This window comes from Dermacentor andersoni, chromosome 7, assembly GCF_023375885.2.
Source record: "Dermacentor andersoni chromosome 7, qqDerAnde1_hic_scaffold, whole genome shotgun sequence".
NCBI lineage: Eukaryota > Metazoa > Arthropoda > Arachnida > Ixodida > Ixodidae > Dermacentor > Dermacentor andersoni.
This window is the reverse complement of record NC_092820.1, coordinates 94,322,880-94,343,089: the sequence shown is the minus strand read 5'-3', so window position 1 is coordinate 94,343,089 and position 20,210 is coordinate 94,322,880. Positions and strand designations below refer to the sequence as shown.

Genomic DNA, 20,210 nt, shown 5'->3' with positions numbered 1-20,210 from the left:
GATGCTTTGACGATAAATACTTATTAAAATTCAAATTATTTATTTCTGCCTTGTAAAGGTACAGACAGCAGAGGCGCAGAAAAAGCTTTCAGATACAGATTGACAAAGCCGCAGCCCCCTTTCGCTTGGCAGAGCCTTTACAGCGACACTTTTAAAACAAAGACAATTGCACCCGGTAATAACAGGTATGCAATACTGAGCAAGTACAAAAGGAAACCAATCAAGATTATACGATATTTGTACAATACTCCCAAACAAGAAAACAGAACCTACATGCTAACGTACATAGTACCCAAAGTACTGTTCGACACGTTGAAGAGGTCAAAATTATTGTTCACATAAGGTATACACATATTCGTATAGCGCTACCAATCCCTGCAAAATATAGAACGCAGATTTTCATTACACACACGCACGCACGCACGTGCACAGCACACACACCAAAAAGAAACGGCAACGCGCTCACAGGAAGCGCCTGAAAAACGAAAAAAAAGGAAAAGTGTGGGGAACCGAGGTCGCCTTGGGCTGTCGCCTCTCCCTCTCCCAGAAGGAATGAAGAGGTTCTTGGAAAGCAGGGACGGGCGATTCTCTCTGTCAGCATCAGCTCCCACCAGCGAGGACGGGGCGAGAAAGCGAAACGGGACTTTCCTTGCTGTCTATTTTTTCTTCGTCAGGCCAACGCCGCTTGCTTGCAGGGGCGCAGGCGAGTTCCCGCCAAATGGCGCGGGTGCGTGAGTTGCCGCCAAATGCTAGCTCTGGATGCCAGCTCGTTCCGCGTCTCATGGTAGACTAGTTGGTGCATTTCTTTTATCATGGACTGCGCATATAAACGCAAGCTACACAAAAGTGACATGGACAAGAACAGCGCAAGCCCTTTACATGCAGTGGAGCCGCCGTATCTCGCCGTTCAAGATATGCGTACTCGTAAGTGGCATTTTAATTTCACGTTGTGTAATGCATGACTGTCTTTTTCAAGTGAACAAAGGTCGCTTTGTATAGTGTAAATGGTTTTGCAACGTATGATAAACTCCTTGTCTTTCGGGCTTATTTTTTCTGACAGGAAGAAAAAAAAAAGAGGCTTTACATGAGAACGGATCAACTCTCGAAGAGTTGGGACAGGGAAATGTGAGACGTACTTTCATGTATATATTTCTAATATTATTTTTTCGTCTTGTATTCTCGTTAATTTTTCTCTAGGAAACACTGGAACGACACTGCTTAAATTGAAGCACAGTGTGCGAATGACCTGCTACGCTCGGAACTGTTATCACCATTCGGGAAGAAATTGGGTAAGACGCTTGTCTGGTTATTATTGCGGAAAAGTCATAATTAATTAGAAGTTGCCTTCGTTCCTTCCCACAGATGAAAAAACATAACTGTAAATACCTGTATGATATACGTCTGGTGCATTGCAGGTAAGAATGGATTGTGTGTGGCGCGCTTCACCGCATGTGGACTAGAGTAGATCTAGGAACATCAGACAAGAAGACACGTATGTGAAACCCTGCGGATAGCCCATATGTAAGTTCTTCCTCAATTTTTCTTTTGTTGCATTTTCGTAGTTTACGTGTAATACTTTGTCACCGCGGTCTCGACGTTATGTATACCTATACATTTGTCTCGTGGCAGTCTGCGTGCTATTTTGTTTGTGCAACTATGTGTTGTATTCATTTATCGCGCTGCCTGGATGGTTTTTTTTTCACTGATATTCCGACCAAAGTCGGTAAACCTATCCTTCCTGTCCTCATGTTTCCTTGGGCGGCTCTAAAGCGTATCTTAGAGGAATATTTAGCTTCAGATTCCCGCATGGAACAGATGGTGAATGACATGCTGTGTTTTCTTTTTAGAGAAACTATGTATTCATGTTTAATATTTGGTTGATTTTCATTTTGTCATCCATACAATACCGCAGCCATATGCCATTCTGTCATAGAACGTTGTTTCTAGATATATTTGTTTTATGTGGTTAAAACATTTAAAACGAGAGCGTTTCTTATCCTGGCCATTATTTTTTACAGACCACGATAACCACGTATTTGGATGTCTGGTTTAACTCTACGTGCGCTGGTTCGTGCAGGTGAACTTTCTTTCCAGATACGGAGGAACGGACACCGGTCGTGCCGTGAGCACTATTCTGCAGGGCATACTTACAAATGAAGCTGCACTGCAGTTCAGCTGGAAAGGGTCGCAGGGGAGGAAGCACGCCTTCGTGAAGCTCATGGCCATCACGAATATAAGTAAGAAATATGGCATAACAATCAGCTTTCTAGTGCACGTTGCGAACATCGGTACCAACTGCATGCTTAGTTTTTTTTTCTTCATTCAAACAAGCTGCTGCTTATTGTATCTTGCTGCGTCCAGTATTAGCATTTTCTTTAATAAAATAATGCCGTAATAAGTGAGTTCTACTTGCGGCGTCCATATTTTGCCACTGCTTTTGAGGAGTTTGTTTTGCTTCACCATATAATATATGCTGTATATGCTGTTTCTGCTTTAACCCATGTATGCTAACTGTTTTCTGCAAAACATAGACCTATCATCGTTGCCATCATGTCAGCAAGTATATGTATCATGCCATAAGCTTCCCCTCTTGCCTCTCCAGACATTTACCTATTCACCTCCTTGTGCCGCTTGGCGCGCTCCGGGCTCCGGCGCGTTCTTTGTCTCAGCGTTTCAACTCGGCTGTTTCATACAGTGCTCAGGGGAAGCAACAAGACCTATCGTGGTGTAAATAGCCGCGCTACCTATAGACACAGTAGCCACTGTGTATGCGTGTTTTGCTATGGTTCCGTGTTCAGTTCCCCCTATTGCTAACGACATATAAATTACCAACTATCCGGTACTTACACGATTTGTGTCGTCCAGCCACTCTTCCTGACAGATTCGATACTGATTTGCACGTCCCTAATATTGCTTTGTTGTCGTTTCTTTAATGTTTCGTGAATATCTGACTTATGATCTTTTCGATTGTTTCACTTCTTCAAATGGAATGCGACTCACCAACTGAACTATAAAGCGGGGGCAGCTTTCTTATATGTGCCGCTTTCTTGCAGCATCTGTGAGGAGCACGTTCCCTGACGCTTCACTAGCATCAGTGGCTGGAGTCGCAAAACGCTGGTTGGTTGGAGCAGCTGACAGGGATGGAGGCCGGAATGAAAGAAGGCGCCGTACCCTGCTTCAAGCCCACCAAATATGAACTAGTGTTTGAAACTTGTGAACGTGTCGGTGTACATATACAATTACAAGAAATAAAGACCTGTATCAGAATCTTTTGCCTGGCATTTATGTGGCATGAAAAGTACAAAAAAGCGTTCGCTTTCGTGTGGTACTTCTATGCCGGCCACCACACAAGCATGATGCATGATGCGCATGCTGTTGTAAATGCATGATGCAAAAGCTACGATTATTCGGGGCGTCAAAAGCAACGTCGGCTTTCAGCACCGGGCCGGTGCAATGCCGACCATTATTGTCGTCAGGGCCATGGCTGGCCCGCGTGTGGCATGCGCTTGGCTGCGTTGGCCAAATAGAATGGCCCTACGGCTGGCCGACTGACTACGTACCTAAAGCCTTGGTAGGCCCTCGTATGGGACGCCGTCGGCCAAGTCGGCCACAGTGGTCGGGCCTACATCGATTGCCGACGATCGGCCGACGTTAGGCCAATGTCAATCCCCAAAGCTGGGCCGCCCTCGGTTGCCGAGGTCGGGCCAACCGTTTTGCAGTCGGCCGGAGACGTCGGGCCGACTTTTTGCCACGGTCTTTTTGTTGCTTGGGTAGTACACTAGCCGTACGGTGTGCCGAAAAGATGGCGGCCATGAACAACTTTCTTGCCATCCCGGGCACTCGCTTTCGTTTGCGAGGCGGTTTAACGGCTTTCAGACTGTCGCCCGGCTACTGCGAATAGATCCGCGTCGATTCGGCACCGAACTGTCGCCGAAGCCCGATGTAGCGCAGACGAGAGCAGCTCCCGTTAGGCCTAATGGCCTATGCAGCGGCCGTGACGAAAATTCGCCGCTGGCCGATGCCGTGACGGGGCCCAAGCCGGCGCTCAATGCTTGCCGCCAGTATGTTTACACGGGTGGCTCATCGTGTCATCGCTCCCATAGTCACTTGTGAGGGTTAGACTGGCGGCTGTTGAAGCGGCGTAAGGTTCGTCGCCACTTATCCAACACAACCTACGTGCCTATCGGCGGCTAATCGGCCCGATCTTCGCACTTTACGCAATACGCACTGCTTTTGTTACCGTTCCCTCTGTTCGTGTCGCGTTGTCATTTCTGTCGGTCCTGTCGACCCCGGACAAACCTTGCACTGACAGATAGGCGGCCCCGGTCGACGCGGTGCCATTCTGCGAATTGCGGCGTTCGAGCACTCTGTGTGCAACCCGGCGTCGGGCCGACGTGGGGGTGCGCTTGCAGCAACCAAGTCCGCTACCGCGTCAGCAGTGTTGCCAGATCGGACAAGGCGGCGTAACACAAAGCTGGAGATGTGGTAGCCCCAAATCTAGCCAAACACAAAAAAGAGCAAAATAAATTTGTAGCCATGCATATAGCCATCTTTATTTGTATATACATTTTCACATTCCACTACGGTAGTCCGTGACGGTCGACCCTTGACATCCACAACAGTGACATCATGCTTGCAGATAGAATATTTTCGTGCTTGGCTCCGGAAACTCAAGTTCCAGCGAATCGCTGCAGAGGGCGAACCTATCGAAATGAATCTCAATTGTAAGCACAAAGACCTTGGAGGATGCTTAAAGGGACTGACAACTGACCAGAATGTGTTACGAGACGTTGATGGAAATGAAATGATCATGATTTATAGTGACAGAATCCAGCACGCTGTTCGCAATTGAAGTAGCGAATATAATTTTAAATTGGTAAAGGAAGTGTCAAAAGTCAGTAAGTGGCGAGGTCTGGCAGCGAAATCTTCGTACTTCGTATGTAGTCTGTGAGATCACTGTACGTAAGTCAGCTGTTAAGTACAAACATAATTATTGCTTAGAATTGCAGTTGATATTAATTAGACACTTGCACTTTATTCTATCCTTCGGAAATCAAAAGTGCGCGCATGGCTATGGCAAAACACTGAACTGCACATTAGGTGTAAAAGCGTCGTTTCATTTTTGATCCAGTTGGTTTCATTTTGACTGGTTAAATACCAAAGCAGTCGGACAGGAAACACTGAAAACACGTAGCTGTTATCACAGAAATACTTTTTAACACTTCGGAAAACATGAAGTGCAGGAACGTCAACTTGTGAGACAAAACATTACTTTCTCACAGTTACGGCTGCACTTGTCTGCCTCTCACTAATGCCGGTGTATAATCGCTATCACGTTCACCTATCACTGCTTTCAGCATGCTTCCAGTGAATGCCTACATCCTCACTGCAGATTGGAAAATTCTGGGTCGTGGATTAGGGCTCCCCTTATAGACTGAACAAAGCCAAGTCCCAGGTTTTCAGTAGCCCAAATATAGGTGCATAGCCAACTCGTCCAAGTCGATGCCAATTTTTTTTTTTCTGTAGCCCAATTTGGCTATATATAGCCAAACCTGGCAACACTGCACGTTAGCAGAGGCGGGGCCGTCCACGGTGCCCTCAGCGCTCCTCAACGCTGAAAACACAAAGTGAAACTCTCGCTTGGGCGGCATCAAGCACAAGGGGTTCCGTGGCACACGCGACATGCGGCACTGCACGGGCCTCTACACTGAATATATCGAATAGTAGGTATTCAATTCGTGAATCGGATTATTCAAATGTTCAATTTTCTATTCGATTCAGTAATATTTGACGTTAGCTCACCCCTACTTGAAGACAAGCTATTACCTGTGGCAAAACATCTTCACTCTGTCCAGTTTTTGGTCACAGTTGATGTGTTGTCACCACTTTACTCTCTTAAATAACAGAAATATGAATACACTACACCTACCTTTGATTATTCCGCTGGCTTCATTCAACATCTTCACCCGGTTTGTGCTGCCTCAGCTGATTAATTGTTGCAGAAAAAATAAAAAGGACATCGCACGCAAACATTGCAATATATTAATGTCGTTTAATCGTTTTATTATTAATTTATAATACACACTGGGTTTTGGCAGTGACGCCTACAGGAACTGAAAAAAAGTTAGGCTCAAAATTCCCATGTGTCAAGCCACCGCAGCCCGTGCATTGTGCTGTTTTCATGGACTGAGATGGAACCGTCCATACCATAGGCGAGAGGTGAGAACAAGTAGAAACTGTTGGATGGAGAAAAGAGGGACCAAAAAACCAAGTCTCAATAAATTAGTTGCCCAAAGTACAAGCTCAAAGATGAAACGTGAACAATCTAAGAAAAATATATGCATCACTGGACTCTTCGTACGACTTCAGAAATTGATTTGTCATCATACAGAAGCACCATGTACAAAAATTGACTCGTTAAAAGGTATCTTAGTGGGTACAATGGTTGGATCATGTATTTAGAATGACACATCTTTTTAGAAAGAGGCATAACTTTTTTTATTATGGATGAATATCTGACAACTGTGTGCCTCATTGGTGTTGGTGGCCTGAAAAAAATTTTTTTGTTCCTTCCTTTCTCTGTGAAACTGACTGTAGCTGCATTCTGTTGTCATGTTCACTTCATTGTATTGGAAGTGCATGTGCAGTACTACTATGCATATAATAAACTCTTTTTTGAAATAAACCTCTAGTTGATAATGAGCACTTGTGTTGTGTCACTCCCCTCTCCCTTGTCTTCACTGCGCTGTTTATGTTATTATGAATCTGTGACACCTTGCCCACTTTTCTGTCTCTTCAGGTAATGAATTACATGTAATACATTACATGGTTACTATAGTATTTACACGATGTTGTAATTCAGTACTGCAAAAAAAAAAATACACTTTTGTAAATGGAAACAAAACTTTTGGCAACTCTGTAAACGAATCCTGGTGAATGTTTTAACAGCGTGAGCAGACGACAAACAAGAACGAGTAGGCATCACAAATGGCCGCTGTGGAATGGAATCACAGAACCGAACTATACTATAATTTTTTTTTAAAAAGAGGTATGATCTGAAATATATTTTTTGCAAAAGCTGCCTTTATTCAGAAAGCCATACATCAAAAGTGGTGGCAAAAGATCATTGGGGCAACAAATTTGATATATTTTTTTTCATGCAAAGCCTGTACAAACTTGGACAGCTTCATGGCACAGCCACATGCTCCAAACACGACCAAAATAAGCGTAACTGTAATTTCAGACCACCTACAGTGTGCCGTTCGATAATTTGGACTGCTCCTGCACAACTGCATGTTAATTGGCTACCAACTTGAGCTGTAAGAGCTATATATTTGCTTTATTACTTCGCCAGTCCCTCCCCGAAACCAGAACTAGGGAAGCCTAGTCAGTCCAGTGGCCACCAACCACACCTGAACACGGGACAAACTAGCTGCTTTATTCACTTCTTTACATTTAAAACATTTAACAGTGTTAAGGAACTGTATGAAACATTGTGCTGCACTTCTGCACGTTTTTCTCAGTAAACAGAAATCCTGTCAATTGGAACATATTTCTTCGGTCCCTTGAGATTCCATTCAGCAAGATTCTACAGTACGTCATTGACGAGACAAGCTGTAGTAGGCAATGCAGCTTTTAGCACTCGAGTTTGGCAGGCACTACATACATAGAATGTCCGCAGCGGTGCCATGCAGAAGCTTCGTATATACACATGTTAGACAGGCAAACCCAGCTGCTATGTATTTGTTTCCTCATTTTATCACTGCACATCACGGGCGGCAAAACCTACCGATTGAGCACACATTATTGTGAAAACATAATCGTGAAATAATTACTACCATAAAAACATGCCTTTCCCTTTGTGAGTTTCCTTTTCCAGGTATTTGCCACCCTGTTGTGTTATCCAGATGGTATTTAACATAACGGCGTTGGGAGTGCCAGTGGTAATGCCCACCATGGGCGTGTTGGCTCAACAAGATACACACCACTACAGCTGTACAGTCGTAAAATTTATGAGCGTGAACACGGGAAAGCGTGCCGAACTGTACAATCAGCGCAGTCTAGCGCTCGCTGGCAGTAATTTCGCGAACGAGATATTCGCGGCTAAGGCTGTTAGATTAGCGGATGCACTCCCTGCCACCAATGCGGTCTGTTGTCCCTTCTAGACCCGCAATCTGCTGCGTTAGCTATCTGCAACACGTGGTGATAACAGGTCAAGAAAGGCGCACTGATATGAACCCTACATGCCGAGCGCGTAACAATAAGAATACTGACGTGCTGTCCAACTCTGGAGTTTTTGTGCTATTGTTTACAGCGCAGCTCTTATGCGCCCGTCCTTTGGTTAAACCGCGCCGCCGTCGGCGTTCCCGGTGTAACCGAGCGAAAGGGCCCGTGCAGCTAAAAACGGCCGAAAGAAGAGCTCTGCGTCGCTCGCTGGTTGAGACGTTTGTGATTGGTTGAATTTCTTGATCATAAAATAAAACACACATGCTTTGATAACGCTGATACAGTTTTGCGTATAAAAACATTCCTTGAGCGGTTTTCTTTCACTTCTTCGGGAGCCACACCATGGCGAATGTACCCGACGAAGAGCGACGGCACATCATTGACCTAGCGTTGAAAGAATACAGCCAACGGTCTATTGCGGCCATGACCGGCCGACCGCTCAAGACTGTCAACAGAATATGTCAAGCCTATAAGACAGAAGGAAGAATCGGCGATGCTCCACACCGGCGCCGACCAAGAGCAACGACGGAAGAGGAGGATCAATTGATCATTGCGGCTGTGGCAGACGATCCTTTTCAGACAGCGAATGAAATCATGGAAAATACCGGAGTCAATGCCCACCCAGCCACTGTGCGGAACCGGCTGAAAGAAGCGGGCTTGCACAGTCGCGTCGCCGCACAGAAGCCCTTCCTCAACAGTACACACAAGACCAAGCGACTCCAGTTTGCAGAACAACACGCGTCCTGGACGTCTGAGGAGTGGAAAAGAGTAATATTTACAGATGAATCCACCTTTTGCACCAAACAAGCCCAAAGGAAGAGAGTCTGGCGGCTAGAAAACGAGAGGTGATGCTTGCATTTGTATTTTATTTCCCGTTGAGTAGTCTCAATAGAATTATCCTAAATGTAGGAGGAGGAAGAGGAGAAAAGCTTCACGCAATCAATGGCTTCTTAATTAACGATGTCGACTGCAGCTCGAAATTGAAATCTTCGGCTGCAAATGCTAGAATGAGTTTAGTGTTCGCCAGTCTCATTCAAGAAGCTTTATATCCTCTTTGCACATTTGTGCTTATTGTCCGTGCGCGCACTCTTTATTTGCAGGCACCATCCGACCAATATTCAAAGCGTAGCCGCAAGCGGCCGCACAACAGTAAATACCTGGGGAGCCCTCTCGCATCTCGGACTGGGACCGCTGGTCCGTATCGAGGGCCACTTGACATCCGCCCGTTACAGCGAACTTCTAAAGGACGTTATGCTGCCTTACGCTCGCCAAGGACCCTTTCCCAACGGCAGTTTCATCTTTCAACAGGACCTTTCCCCTATACACACGTCTCGCCGTGTCAAGGAGCTGCTGGAAGACGAAAGTGTAGAGGTCCTGCAGTGGGCTCCAAAAAGTCCTGACCTGAATATTATAGAGAATGTTTGGGGGCGGATGAAGCAACGCTTGGTGCGGCGTCCGCTTCAAAGTACGAATGCTGACGGCCTTTGGCAAGCGGTGCAAGAAGAATGGGAGCGGCTCCGTGAAGATGGCGCATTTGTTGCCTCCCTCTACTCTTCTTTATCGAAGAGGATGGCTGATGTCATTCGCCTAAAAGGCTGTGCTACTCGCTACTAGAAGCAGGCGAAAATGTTCACAGTTACTTTAAGTGCAGGATGCTTTCCACAGTTCTCACTGTAGTGCGAGTAGCAGTTGATTTTTGCTAAATTCTTCTTTCTCCTCCACTCTCAATAAAATGATTCTCCTAACCGCAAACTGTGCAGTGCTTGTGTTTTGTGTTTGACATATATGCACGCAAACTAGTCAGTAGTGTTTTACTTGAAAACATATCTGTATATATAAAATATATTCACACATAAGAGAACGAAAAACGTGAGCGTCTTTGCAGACTTAGCTTATGGTCAATTTTTCACACAACTGAGGCCACTACAATGCGAAATATTGAGAGAAGCAGCAATGGCATTCCTCGAGATGTCAAAACGTATCTTTAGTTGTAGTAGTGCATGACTGTTGAAGGCGCCACCTCGATGAAACCACTGGTAAAGGTTATTTTAAAACGTAATTTTATTATTTTCTTTTCGCACCCGGAAAGTCGATCTGCAATTATAAGGTATACCGTACTCCACTGTTGAGAATATCTGAGCGGCGATGAAATGGTAATAACATCAAAATGACCATATGCATAGGTTTCCTTGCCATTGGTTACAAATTCGCACGCCCAAGATCCAGGCACTCCTTTTGGAAAGGAACACATGTTGCTTTAGCGGCTGGGAACCCGCATCAGATTATCGCTTTGCGCATGCATGGGAAAGTGACAGCCGCTTAGTGCCCGCGCCTTTGTTATCAGTTATCCGTTATCGCTGTGCGAAGTAGACAGTGAGCGGGAGCTGGCTGGGAGTGCATCCGCTGATCTAACAGCCTTAGCCGCGAATATCTCGTTCGCGAAGTTACTGCCAGCGTGCGCTAGACTGCGCTGATTGTACAGTTCGGCACGCTTTCCCTTGTTCACGCTCATAAATTTTACGACTGTACCTGTGCATGGCTAGGAGTGGCGCGGGCACAAAGAAAGCTCACGTGGTTGTGATCGCATCAAACATGTTTTGTCAAAGTGTGTCAACTCGTTATCTCCAGGTGAGAGAAAAAGCATAACAGGCCCATCGCAGTGCCATGAGTTCATGGTGCCGGCATTTTTGAGAGCACAAGCTCTCTCTCTGTGCGGTTGTCCCCAGTACTAAACTTCAACACCATTCATGTGTTGCTTCATGAAGCTTGAATTGGCAGGACACAAGTTTAATGGCCTTATCAGGTGAATTGGCACTCGTGTCTATCTTAAGCTGCGGTTCACGCAGAGCCATGGTGCCACAGTTAGGGTGCGCACTTACCTGTACACAATGACTGCGATATAGCAGCCCATAATCCAGTGGTGCGCTGACAGCCTAATTTTCTCGGGCAGGAAGCTTGGCACCGCGCGAAGGATGTAGTCCAGCACCACGCCTGCAGAGGAGAAAAGACAATTTTTAAAGCGAATAGCTTTCTTTGGCACTTTGGCTTAGTGGATAGATTTTCTCTGCGGACAGAATAAGGAAAGGGCACTGCCATAAGGAGGAGGAGAGGGCTACCATGGAGGCAGAGCCAGCAGACAGAAAGCAGGTCACTGGGGTGAGAGAGAAAGGTGTTGGTGTTTCTGGAACTTGATAGTTGGTCAGAGAGGCGGTGATATCACACCACAGGATGCTGAACCTTGTGGGTGGGCAAAGTGGCAGCCCAGCATGCTGCTGTGATGACTGTGGCAGAAAAGGAACTGAAGTAGAAAAAGCCACATGATACTTGGCATGCATGAGCGGCCACCATGATTGCTGAAGAATGAGAAGAAATGTTTTGCCAACAACCTGAGGATCAGCAACAACCTGCGGATGCCATGATTGCGGAAGAATGGAAAGAAAAGCTGTGCGGACGACTTTTACGGATAATTCATTGGATTCAGAAAGCTATTCCATTAGTATGACAATAGTCTTCGGTGGTTTCTGCATAATGTTTATCTGCAATGAGGCTAGGTGACAGATGTTGCAAGATGCTGCACATTCATTAGACATGAGTATGAAGATGACCAGCTGTGGGACAAGACAACTGACACTACTCTTAACCTGTGGTACACTTGGTGTGGAGAACAAACTTCTGGTGGTGACTGACACTGAGGAGGGTTTGAGCTCAGGGATAACTTTCAATCCCACAAAAGGTGGTATGGGGGAGGTTGCGTTAGGAGGATCTGCAATCTGCATGCGCACTACAATAAAATTAGCAACAACACGTATATGGGCTCCAAACCAGAAATTCATCTTTGACATGACTTGTACATTCTTCCCTTGACCAGGTGCTCCTGTAGATATACTGCACCTTTTCCTGGACTATGCTCATCAAGGCACAACTACCTGTCTAAAGTGGGGCTGCATCCATGCCGCCTGCCGAACTACAATTGAAATTGTGGCCTATACAATAGATTTACATATCAGATCTTAGTGAAGGGAACGTATGTACAGTCGAACCCACTTATAACGATACCAGCTTTAACAATATGTCAGTTATAAGAATGAGAAGCTGCTGCACCATCAACTTTTGTACGTTTTCTATGGTGAAATAACAAGCTTACTACAGTGCCCCCATGCCGCATTATCAGTTATAACGATGAAGTCTGGCTGCTGGGTGTTCGTGCAGAAAGGTAACGGAATGCAAAATAATTGAAAAGAAAACAGAAAAAGAGAAATTCAAGGCACTGCGCCCTCACCCGACGCCCCAATGGCCACTGTGCACTCATACAATAACATCTGTTTGCCAGCCTTCTCCGCATTGCCAGCCTCGCTTACCTTTCTACTGTCGCCCTTCGAACCCTGCGAACACGAATGGGATGTGCCCATAGCTCTATGCTGTGCCACCCTTCGAAACACGAATGGACTGTGCCAACTGCACCGACAGCACTCCTCCAGATTGCTTGCTGGCCCCTCATTCCGTGCAGTTCTGCAAAACGGATTAAGTCGCTTGTGCTCGTCTTTGTTGGTTGTGTCGAAGTCATTCCTGGGCACGTGGTTTCTCTGCTTCATTTGACTCCCCACCGAAACAGAAGATGGCTGACCTGCCCGCTGATCATCGGCAATGTACGACATTGTCGGTGAAAAGAAAGCGCACTGCTATAGGTTTGGAAACGAAGTGCAGTATCGTGAAGGACTACAAAGATGCTAAAAAAGTGTGGCTTGGTGAAGAATTACGGAATATCGCAACTGACAGTGTGGCCCTCATCCGCTTGGCAAAGAAGTTCGACAAAGAAAACTGCTCAGTAGGCAATGGGCACAAACACGCTCAACAAGGTGCCTATAAGGGGGTGGAAGAGGCCCTCTACGAGTGGTTCCTCGATGCCCGTGCCATGATCTTGCCTGTTACTGGGATAATTCTGGCCCCAAAGGTGAAGCTGTTTGCCCTGCTCATCAACAGTGTGGACTTCCAGCCAGGTGGCGGCTGGGTACAGCACTTCAAAGAGAGGCACAGCATTGTTTGAAGAGACTTGAAGGTCAATCTATCGAAAGCCGTGCAGTTTATCTTTGGTGCATGATCTGAAGTAAGTGCATCTACGGTGAGGAACTGCTTTAGGAAAGTGTGCTTTGTCCAAGGCAGCAGTGACTTATACAAAGCCTGCAAAGCTCCCACCGAGGAAGTGATGCCTTAACTCTGGTCTGCAGTCAAGGAGGATGTCTCAGGAATTGAAGAGTTTCTACATGCAGACGACGCATTAGAAAGATACAACTTACAACCGATGACGCGATCGTCATGAACGTGCTTGCATCTGATAGCGACGATGACAGTGATGGTGACGATGGCAATGATGACACGATAGGAGAAGCTGCCTCAACCGTTGTCCTTTCAGAGGCCCTGCAGATGATTCAGTCCCTCCAGGGCTTCGTTTTCGCAAGGGACCTTCTACTGCACTACATGGAGCACCTGGATGCTTTGGAGAAGGATGTTGGCAAGCTCTGAGTAAAGCAAGCAAGGTTGATGGACATGGGGTTTTCTCGTGCAAGCCAGTCTGAAGTACGTGGCGAGATGCTTGTGGTGATCTTGCCCCAGCGTTTCTTCTGGATTTCTCGAGCTGAGAGGCTGCCACGGCAACTTTCTTGCATTTCCGAAAAGGTCCCTTTTGGAGCCACCAAAGTGATGCTGTGCAGTTGTTATAGCAGTGCCATTCTTGAACGCTGACAGCTGAGGCTTGTTACATGGGATCGGAGCGTGCAGTAAACAGAGTTAAACGAGTGAACCCAATCAGCAGCCAGATGCAGGAAGGTCGTGGGGAGGGGCACTGGCTTCCCCGCTCCTATAGTTTTCTCACAACATCTCTGCCATCCCCCTATATTATTCTTTTTCATGCAACCCGGTTATAACAACTATCGGTTATAAAAATAGAATTTTAGTTGCACTTGAATATTGTTATAAGTGGGTATGACTGTATATATTTATACAGACACACATCACATGCACACACTAGATGTTTCTTTTTATGCAGCACATTAAAAAGAACCGTCACGACTAGGCCCTGCAGGTTTCACAAATAGGCTACGTGGCTAGGTAGCTATTCGCAGCAAAAAAAAATCTGACGATAATTCTGCTGATCCTATAAAATATGCTAAGTAACTTGTTAATCACTAACTTTAGGGCACACATTACAACTGTGAAATTGAAGCCAATGAGTAGTGAAGTCACATCTGCTTCGCATAAAACAGCCTGTTTTTTGGTGCAGAGCAAGCTGCTGAGCTGATCGGAGGAACCAGAATGGAAATTGCTTAAACAAAACTGCTACTTAAACGGAACACCATCCTCATGGTTGGTTGGTTTTGTATTCATGGAATTGCATTCAGCTTTGTCTCCCAGTAAATGGAACTCCTGATAAACGGAACCAATTTCCCAGGTCCCTTGAGGTTCTGTTTAAAGACAGTCCACTGTATAGTGAAAGAGAAACTAAGTATGTTAGCACTTGTTTCTGACCCCTAATTTGCTTTTTCAGTCCGTTTTTACACACCTGCTCGTCTCTGCTGTCACACACGTACTATGCACTCTCTGTACAACTCGTCAGTGCCTTAATTTGGAGGGCCTACTCCTGTATTAACTGTAATGATGTGCCCTAAAAGGGCCACAAATGTCTGTTAAAAAGTTAAAAACAGAAAAGAGTTGATGATCAGCAGCTTATGTTTCGTACATTATTCATAAAAATCTTGTGAAAGCCTAAAAAGAAACGGTGCAATATATATTTAGCCATGTGCAAAGTGATTAAGCATTTTTTTTTACGTGCCCTAAGCTTAATCCATCATTTGTGTCGTAGATTATTGCGGCACGGCATCCAGTTACAGAAATGAAAGTAGTGAACAAGAACAAGAAGAAAAATGCTCCAAATAGGCGAGAACAGATGGAAGGACTGAGCAAAACAATGACTTCGCACAGTGGTTTTTACTTACCCGAGAGCATAGAGCTGAAGATTAGTGCAGGGAAGTAGTGATGGAAGTAGAGCACTCTGCCCATTCCATAGAAGGGCAGATAGTGCAAAGCCCAGCCCACGACGAGCCAGACCGAAGCTTGGGTGAGACGACGGTCACGGTCTGTAAGGGCAACAGTGCAATGTTAGCACTTATGAAGCCCCTTATGGGTAAAAGCTCAATAACACGCACATGATTTTCGAGAGACGGCGACAAGGAACTGGTCCGGCCGTCATGAAGAACAATCCATCACCACCACTCATATCATCACCAGTTTTTATCCAGCCAGAAAATTTGCTGGCTGGAAGTCCGCGTGGTGGTTCAGCACCAGTACACCAGTTACAGTGATTGCATGACAACATGGCAGCAAACAGGCTGCGATCGTCGACCTGAATTCGCTTGTACTACTTACCCTCCATCATTACAGCATGAAATAAATGGTAAAAATCAGCTTTCACTTTGGCCCATATCACGCTGAGGAAAAAAGTATTTGCGATGTTCCGTTGTTATTACTGAGATACGCTGCTTGTTTTAATGCTGTTAGGCCTGAGACACCACTGAGAGCTGCAAAATTGTCTTGATTTATACCTACCAGATGATGCAACAGCATTTAAATTGGTGACATGGAACAAATTTTTTCTAGCTAGATCTAGATAGTACACTCTGACTATAAAATTGGACTGGCAGGATGTTTGAAATTCTTTATGGGCGTACGACTGTACTTAATAAGGTAACAATGACAATTTGTTACTGCTTCTTTTCGTAATGTAGCCATATGGTTGCCCCACACTGCGACGCGCAAGAGAGACAGGGGCTTCCCGCTGCAGCGCTTGTCACCATCGTTCAAACATGAACTTGCTGAACCTTCATTCTTGTGGCTTCAGACATTCTTGCAGCATTGCTTCTTGCACTTACTCTTTCTTAATTGCCAAGCAACAACATTATTGTAAACTTACGAAAGCAACAGGCACCTGTGCGCATGTGTAATCCTTACAAATTGTTGTATGTATAATGCAATATTTTGCTGAAGATTATCACTTTACAAAGTCACAAATCCATTTGAAGCCAGAAGGATGAAGTTAAGGCAGATCCATGTACCCATCATTTCCACGTACGCTAGCTGAACCGTCACACTCTCCACTTCTGTAGACATTAGCACCACAGTTCCCTCTAGTAATTTTTTGTAGAAAGCTTTATGATAAGACAAGCATGTACAGCATGGTAAATTCTTAAATGCAACAACTAACTGGTAATAGTGCCAACATGTCTGGTACATTTCTTTGTCCTGATAGGAAAGAAGTGGCTGATGCAATAAAAATTGGACATACATTTATACAGCTATGACATATCACAGTTATAATCAATGGCAGAATACTAACTGTGTGTTCCAAGCGGCAGCCGTGCATACATGACAGTACACATGTGGTCACCTTATTTTGACTGTTTTGAGCAGCAATATCGATTCTATGTAAGTTTGAACACCATGTTGCTAATTTTAGGATGCTGAAAAGACCAAAGTGATCAAAGAATCTAATAAATCATGATTAAATTCTGGTTGGTCCTGCTCCTGCAGGTTTCAAGCCATGAGCTGGCAATGCGTGATTTTATTAGTCTAAGTCTTTGTTTGCACTGTTACTTCGCAAAAATTCAGTATGCTTAAACAACTAGTAGTTTCATTGCTTTGGATTAGGTTTTGCATGTTTACATGCACAGGCACATGGACAAAAATAACAGCATACAAGTTGCGAATGTGGCTTTACAGACTGGAAATTGGACACATCACCTCACAGTCAGTAGGGAAGTGCTACAGTTAATTCAGCCACTCAAGCAGATTTAAAAGGACGCTAAGGAAAAGTGTTAAAAGGAAGCCTTGGCTCGGGGCCAACTCCTTTTCCCTATCCAAATACATGTAAACCATCTAAATATTTTTGTGAGACAACCGCTAGACCAACCTGAATGAGACTTGTTACATTTGAGAAAGTTCATTTCTAGCAACTGTAGGACGCAAAATTTTTATTTATGGCCTCGAACTTTTTACAAAAGATTTGCCCAAAATCAGTAAGTCTAAAAAGAATTAAGAAGCACAAAGTTTACATACCTGTAACTCTGCAGCAAAAATGTATATTACAGTTCTGTAAACTGCATCTATTAGAGCATCTCAAATGAGCAATTTTGTTATTCTATACGTTAACTGTGTACGTGATTTGTCTTCGATCATACACGTTGATAGCAAAGCACTGTATGATAAATTTGTTTTGGGTCCTTGGCCTGGGATGCAAATGCAGCCATGATTATAAGGGCAGCTCTAGCCTTTTTAAAAGTCACTAGACTAGACATACACATCCTATCATGAGTTGTCACTTTTTTTCTCATTCACCTTCCCAAGTACAAAGCAGCAAGTCAGAGTAAGCTATAGCTTAGCCTGCCCGTTCTGAATTTCTGTAAATAAATTGCTTTCCCTCTTTTAACTTAGAACAGCTGGATCATGCTAAACTACAGTGGAACCCCATTGATAAGTTTCTTGCTGTTGAATTTTCCTCACTGCTATATCAGGTTTTCACGGTCCCAACTTAAAGGCCACTTACTCCTATGTTCCCATTTGATTTATTCCCATTCTGTAATGGTCCCACACCTTACGTTGGATTTGAAAGTGGCGGTCACTTAAACTTAGCAATACAGAAACAAATTCGCTTTTGTACCTTGCTATGAATACAATAAATGTATATCTGCAGTACAGCCTGACAAGCCTTGCCTGTGGCCCCACCTCTAAATGCAGCAATTGTCAGTCCGGATAAGCATGCCTCAGAGCGGTTTCGGTTTCCGCCCGTTCCCAAAAGTCAGCTTTGGCGCAATGCATGCAGTTTTTCATGCAGTTTCTCAGGAAAAATGTCAGAGCTAAAAGCCAAGTACAACGAAATTTTAGACCGCGTTAAGAAACCTAGTTTCAGATACTGTAGATATGAAGCAGCACCCATAGAAAATTTTATGTCTGGAATAAGAGTGAATGTGGAATAAAAAGCTCGTACAAATAGATGTTTTTTATTTAAAAACTGGATAAAAAAATTACACCATTATCGTTCACTAGAAATGACACAGAACTCGGAACATAAAGAATCGGCACAGTGCAGCTAGGCGTGACCTCCAAGACTTGGTGATGCGCTAAAAATCTCAGAGACCATGCACTTGGATTTATTTCAGATCTGCTAACCACCAGATGCCCGTGTCATCTTAGTTGCTATTTAAAGGCTCCTAACAAAAAAAAAATGACAGTTACCAGCCCTCAACCTTTGTTAATATTGCTTCAATAGTTTACAACTCATTTGCAAGCAACGTGGCCCAAGTGAAGCTCCATTGCAGTTGTCCTTTAAAGAGCCAAGTAACAGAGGAAAAAGAAACTGAGGGATGTGATTGCAAGTCCCACGACTGACCTTGTGTCTCTGGGTTGCCCAGGTATCCTCGCTTCTGCCGCACCAGCACGTACAGCTGGATGACGGCATAAAGTGCCATTAAGACCAGGTTGCCCCACCAGATCACGGGGTTGCCCAGCAGGTAGATGCGGTACTGGACACCTGAGAAGAACTGGCCCTGGATAGCAAGGGAAAGCAGATTGTGAAGTTCCCATCAGGCCTGGTTTTTCAAGGTGAAATTGCAGCCTGCACCTCCTAAAACAGCATCCTAGATGCTCAATAATAAACATTGTACGAACATGCACCAACATATCTAACTGATCTGCATGTCATTCCATGCACAGTACAAAGAAGAATTGCCAGAGAACCCATCTCACGATGACTGTTGATGGTAATGCGACTGACATTCAAGCAACATAGCGACATAATTTATTGATAAGTGCATGTTTATTTAGAATCTGTAGTGGTCATTCTGGGACTTCTATTGCCTCGATCTATGCGACATACATTCTTTCTAGTATCAGACCACTTTGCTACGACACTGACATGCCAAGGTTGGTTCTGAGCATGATGGTATGACAACTGTATCACGACGACGCAGTGAAGAAGGAGGAATGACGTCGATGGAAATAAGATGGCAGAATGACAACAATGGCATGATGACATTGCGATGACGATTCTAAGATATTGGCAATGAAATAACGTGAACGAAGTCATAACGACATGCACGAGGAGAATGAGATGATGACTCTATGATGACAATACAGTGACCAAAATGGCACCACCGCCACGAATGTTTGACAACTAATGTTAGACATGAGTATGACGGCATGACGATGACTGTTTGATGATGATGATGCAATGACGACAATGATATGGAGAAGGAATCACAGTGATGGAACGATGAAGGCAGTATGGCAACGATGGCATGATGGTAATGAAATGAGAATTCTGAACTGATGACAATGGTAAAATGACGACACCTTGACGACGACATGATGAGAAAGATTTGAGAACGTGTGCATCTCGAAGACTATGACAGCAATGATGTGACGACGGTAGACGACAAGCAGATGATGTAGCTGTAACAATAAGTATTGAAGAACCATGATGGCATGACGATGACAATACAATAATGAATCCATGGTGACAGCTGCCTGATGATGATGCAACAACGATGATATAACATTGGCAAGATAATGCTGATTGAAAGACGACAGCTTGATCACGACAGAATGGCAAAGAAGAAATTATGTCGGTAATGGGACGAAGGCGGTATGACGACGAGGGCATAGTCTAATGAGATGACCTTTCTGAAGTGATGATGATAGTAAGACAACAGCGTGACGAAGACAGCATGACGATAATGGTGTAACAACAACTGTGTGACGATGATGGCGTGACAGTGGCAGCATGGTGAGAGTTAAATAGCGAAGTTATAATGACAATGACGGAACAACCATGATGGCATCACGACACATGACAACAAGTGCATGACGACAACTATGTTTGCCGACGACGCAATGATGGTGGTGGCATCACAACAGCATGAGGCCAACGAAATGACTAC

General features: G+C 44.7%; 2 protein-coding genes across 9 annotated transcripts in view; one reads left to right on the top strand and one right to left on the bottom strand.

Annotated features, from left to right (window-relative positions):
- The first annotated feature begins 507 nt into the window (after positions 1 to 507).
- LOC126534771 (uncharacterized) lies at positions 508 to 3,267 on the top strand. Of its 7 annotated transcripts, none has more exons than XM_055072081.2 (6): positions 511 to 924; positions 1,061 to 1,132; positions 1,198 to 1,289; positions 1,363 to 1,415; positions 2,095 to 2,237; positions 3,054 to 3,267. In XM_055072081.2, the coding sequence occupies exons 1-6, from the start codon at positions 813 to 815 to the stop codon at positions 3,194 to 3,196; spliced, it is 615 nt and encodes a 204-aa protein (XP_054928056.1). In that variant the 5' UTR covers positions 511 to 812; the 3' UTR covers positions 3,197 to 3,267. The 7 variants fall into 7 exon arrangements, 2 of the variants coding, with proteins under 2 accessions (XP_054928056.1, XP_050037969.2); XR_011895734.1 differs by having other exon boundaries at positions 512 to 924; positions 1,061 to 1,125; positions 1,363 to 1,521; positions 2,078 to 2,237; XR_008612972.2 differs by lacking the exon at positions 1,363 to 1,415 and adding an exon at positions 1,416 to 1,521 and having other exon boundaries at positions 512 to 924; positions 1,061 to 1,289; positions 2,078 to 2,237.
- A 2,765-nt stretch (positions 3,268 to 6,032) lies between these two features.
- The window catches only part of tw (Protein O-mannosyl-transferase 2), a 42,564-nt gene continuing 28,386 nt past the window's right edge, over positions 6,033 to 20,210 (bottom strand). For both annotated transcript variants that reach the window (XM_050181320.2, XM_055072670.1), the window contains 4 exons: positions 18,662 to 18,818; positions 15,216 to 15,356; positions 11,106 to 11,217; positions 6,033 to 6,236 (listed from right to left, as the gene is read on the bottom strand). In XM_050181320.2, the coding sequence (XP_050037277.1) occupies positions 6,131 to 6,236; positions 11,106 to 11,217; positions 15,216 to 15,356; positions 18,662 to 18,818 (516 nt within the window). In that variant the 3' untranslated portion in view covers positions 6,033 to 6,130. The remainder of the gene's footprint in view (positions 6,237 to 11,105; positions 11,218 to 15,215; positions 15,357 to 18,661; positions 18,819 to 20,210) is intronic.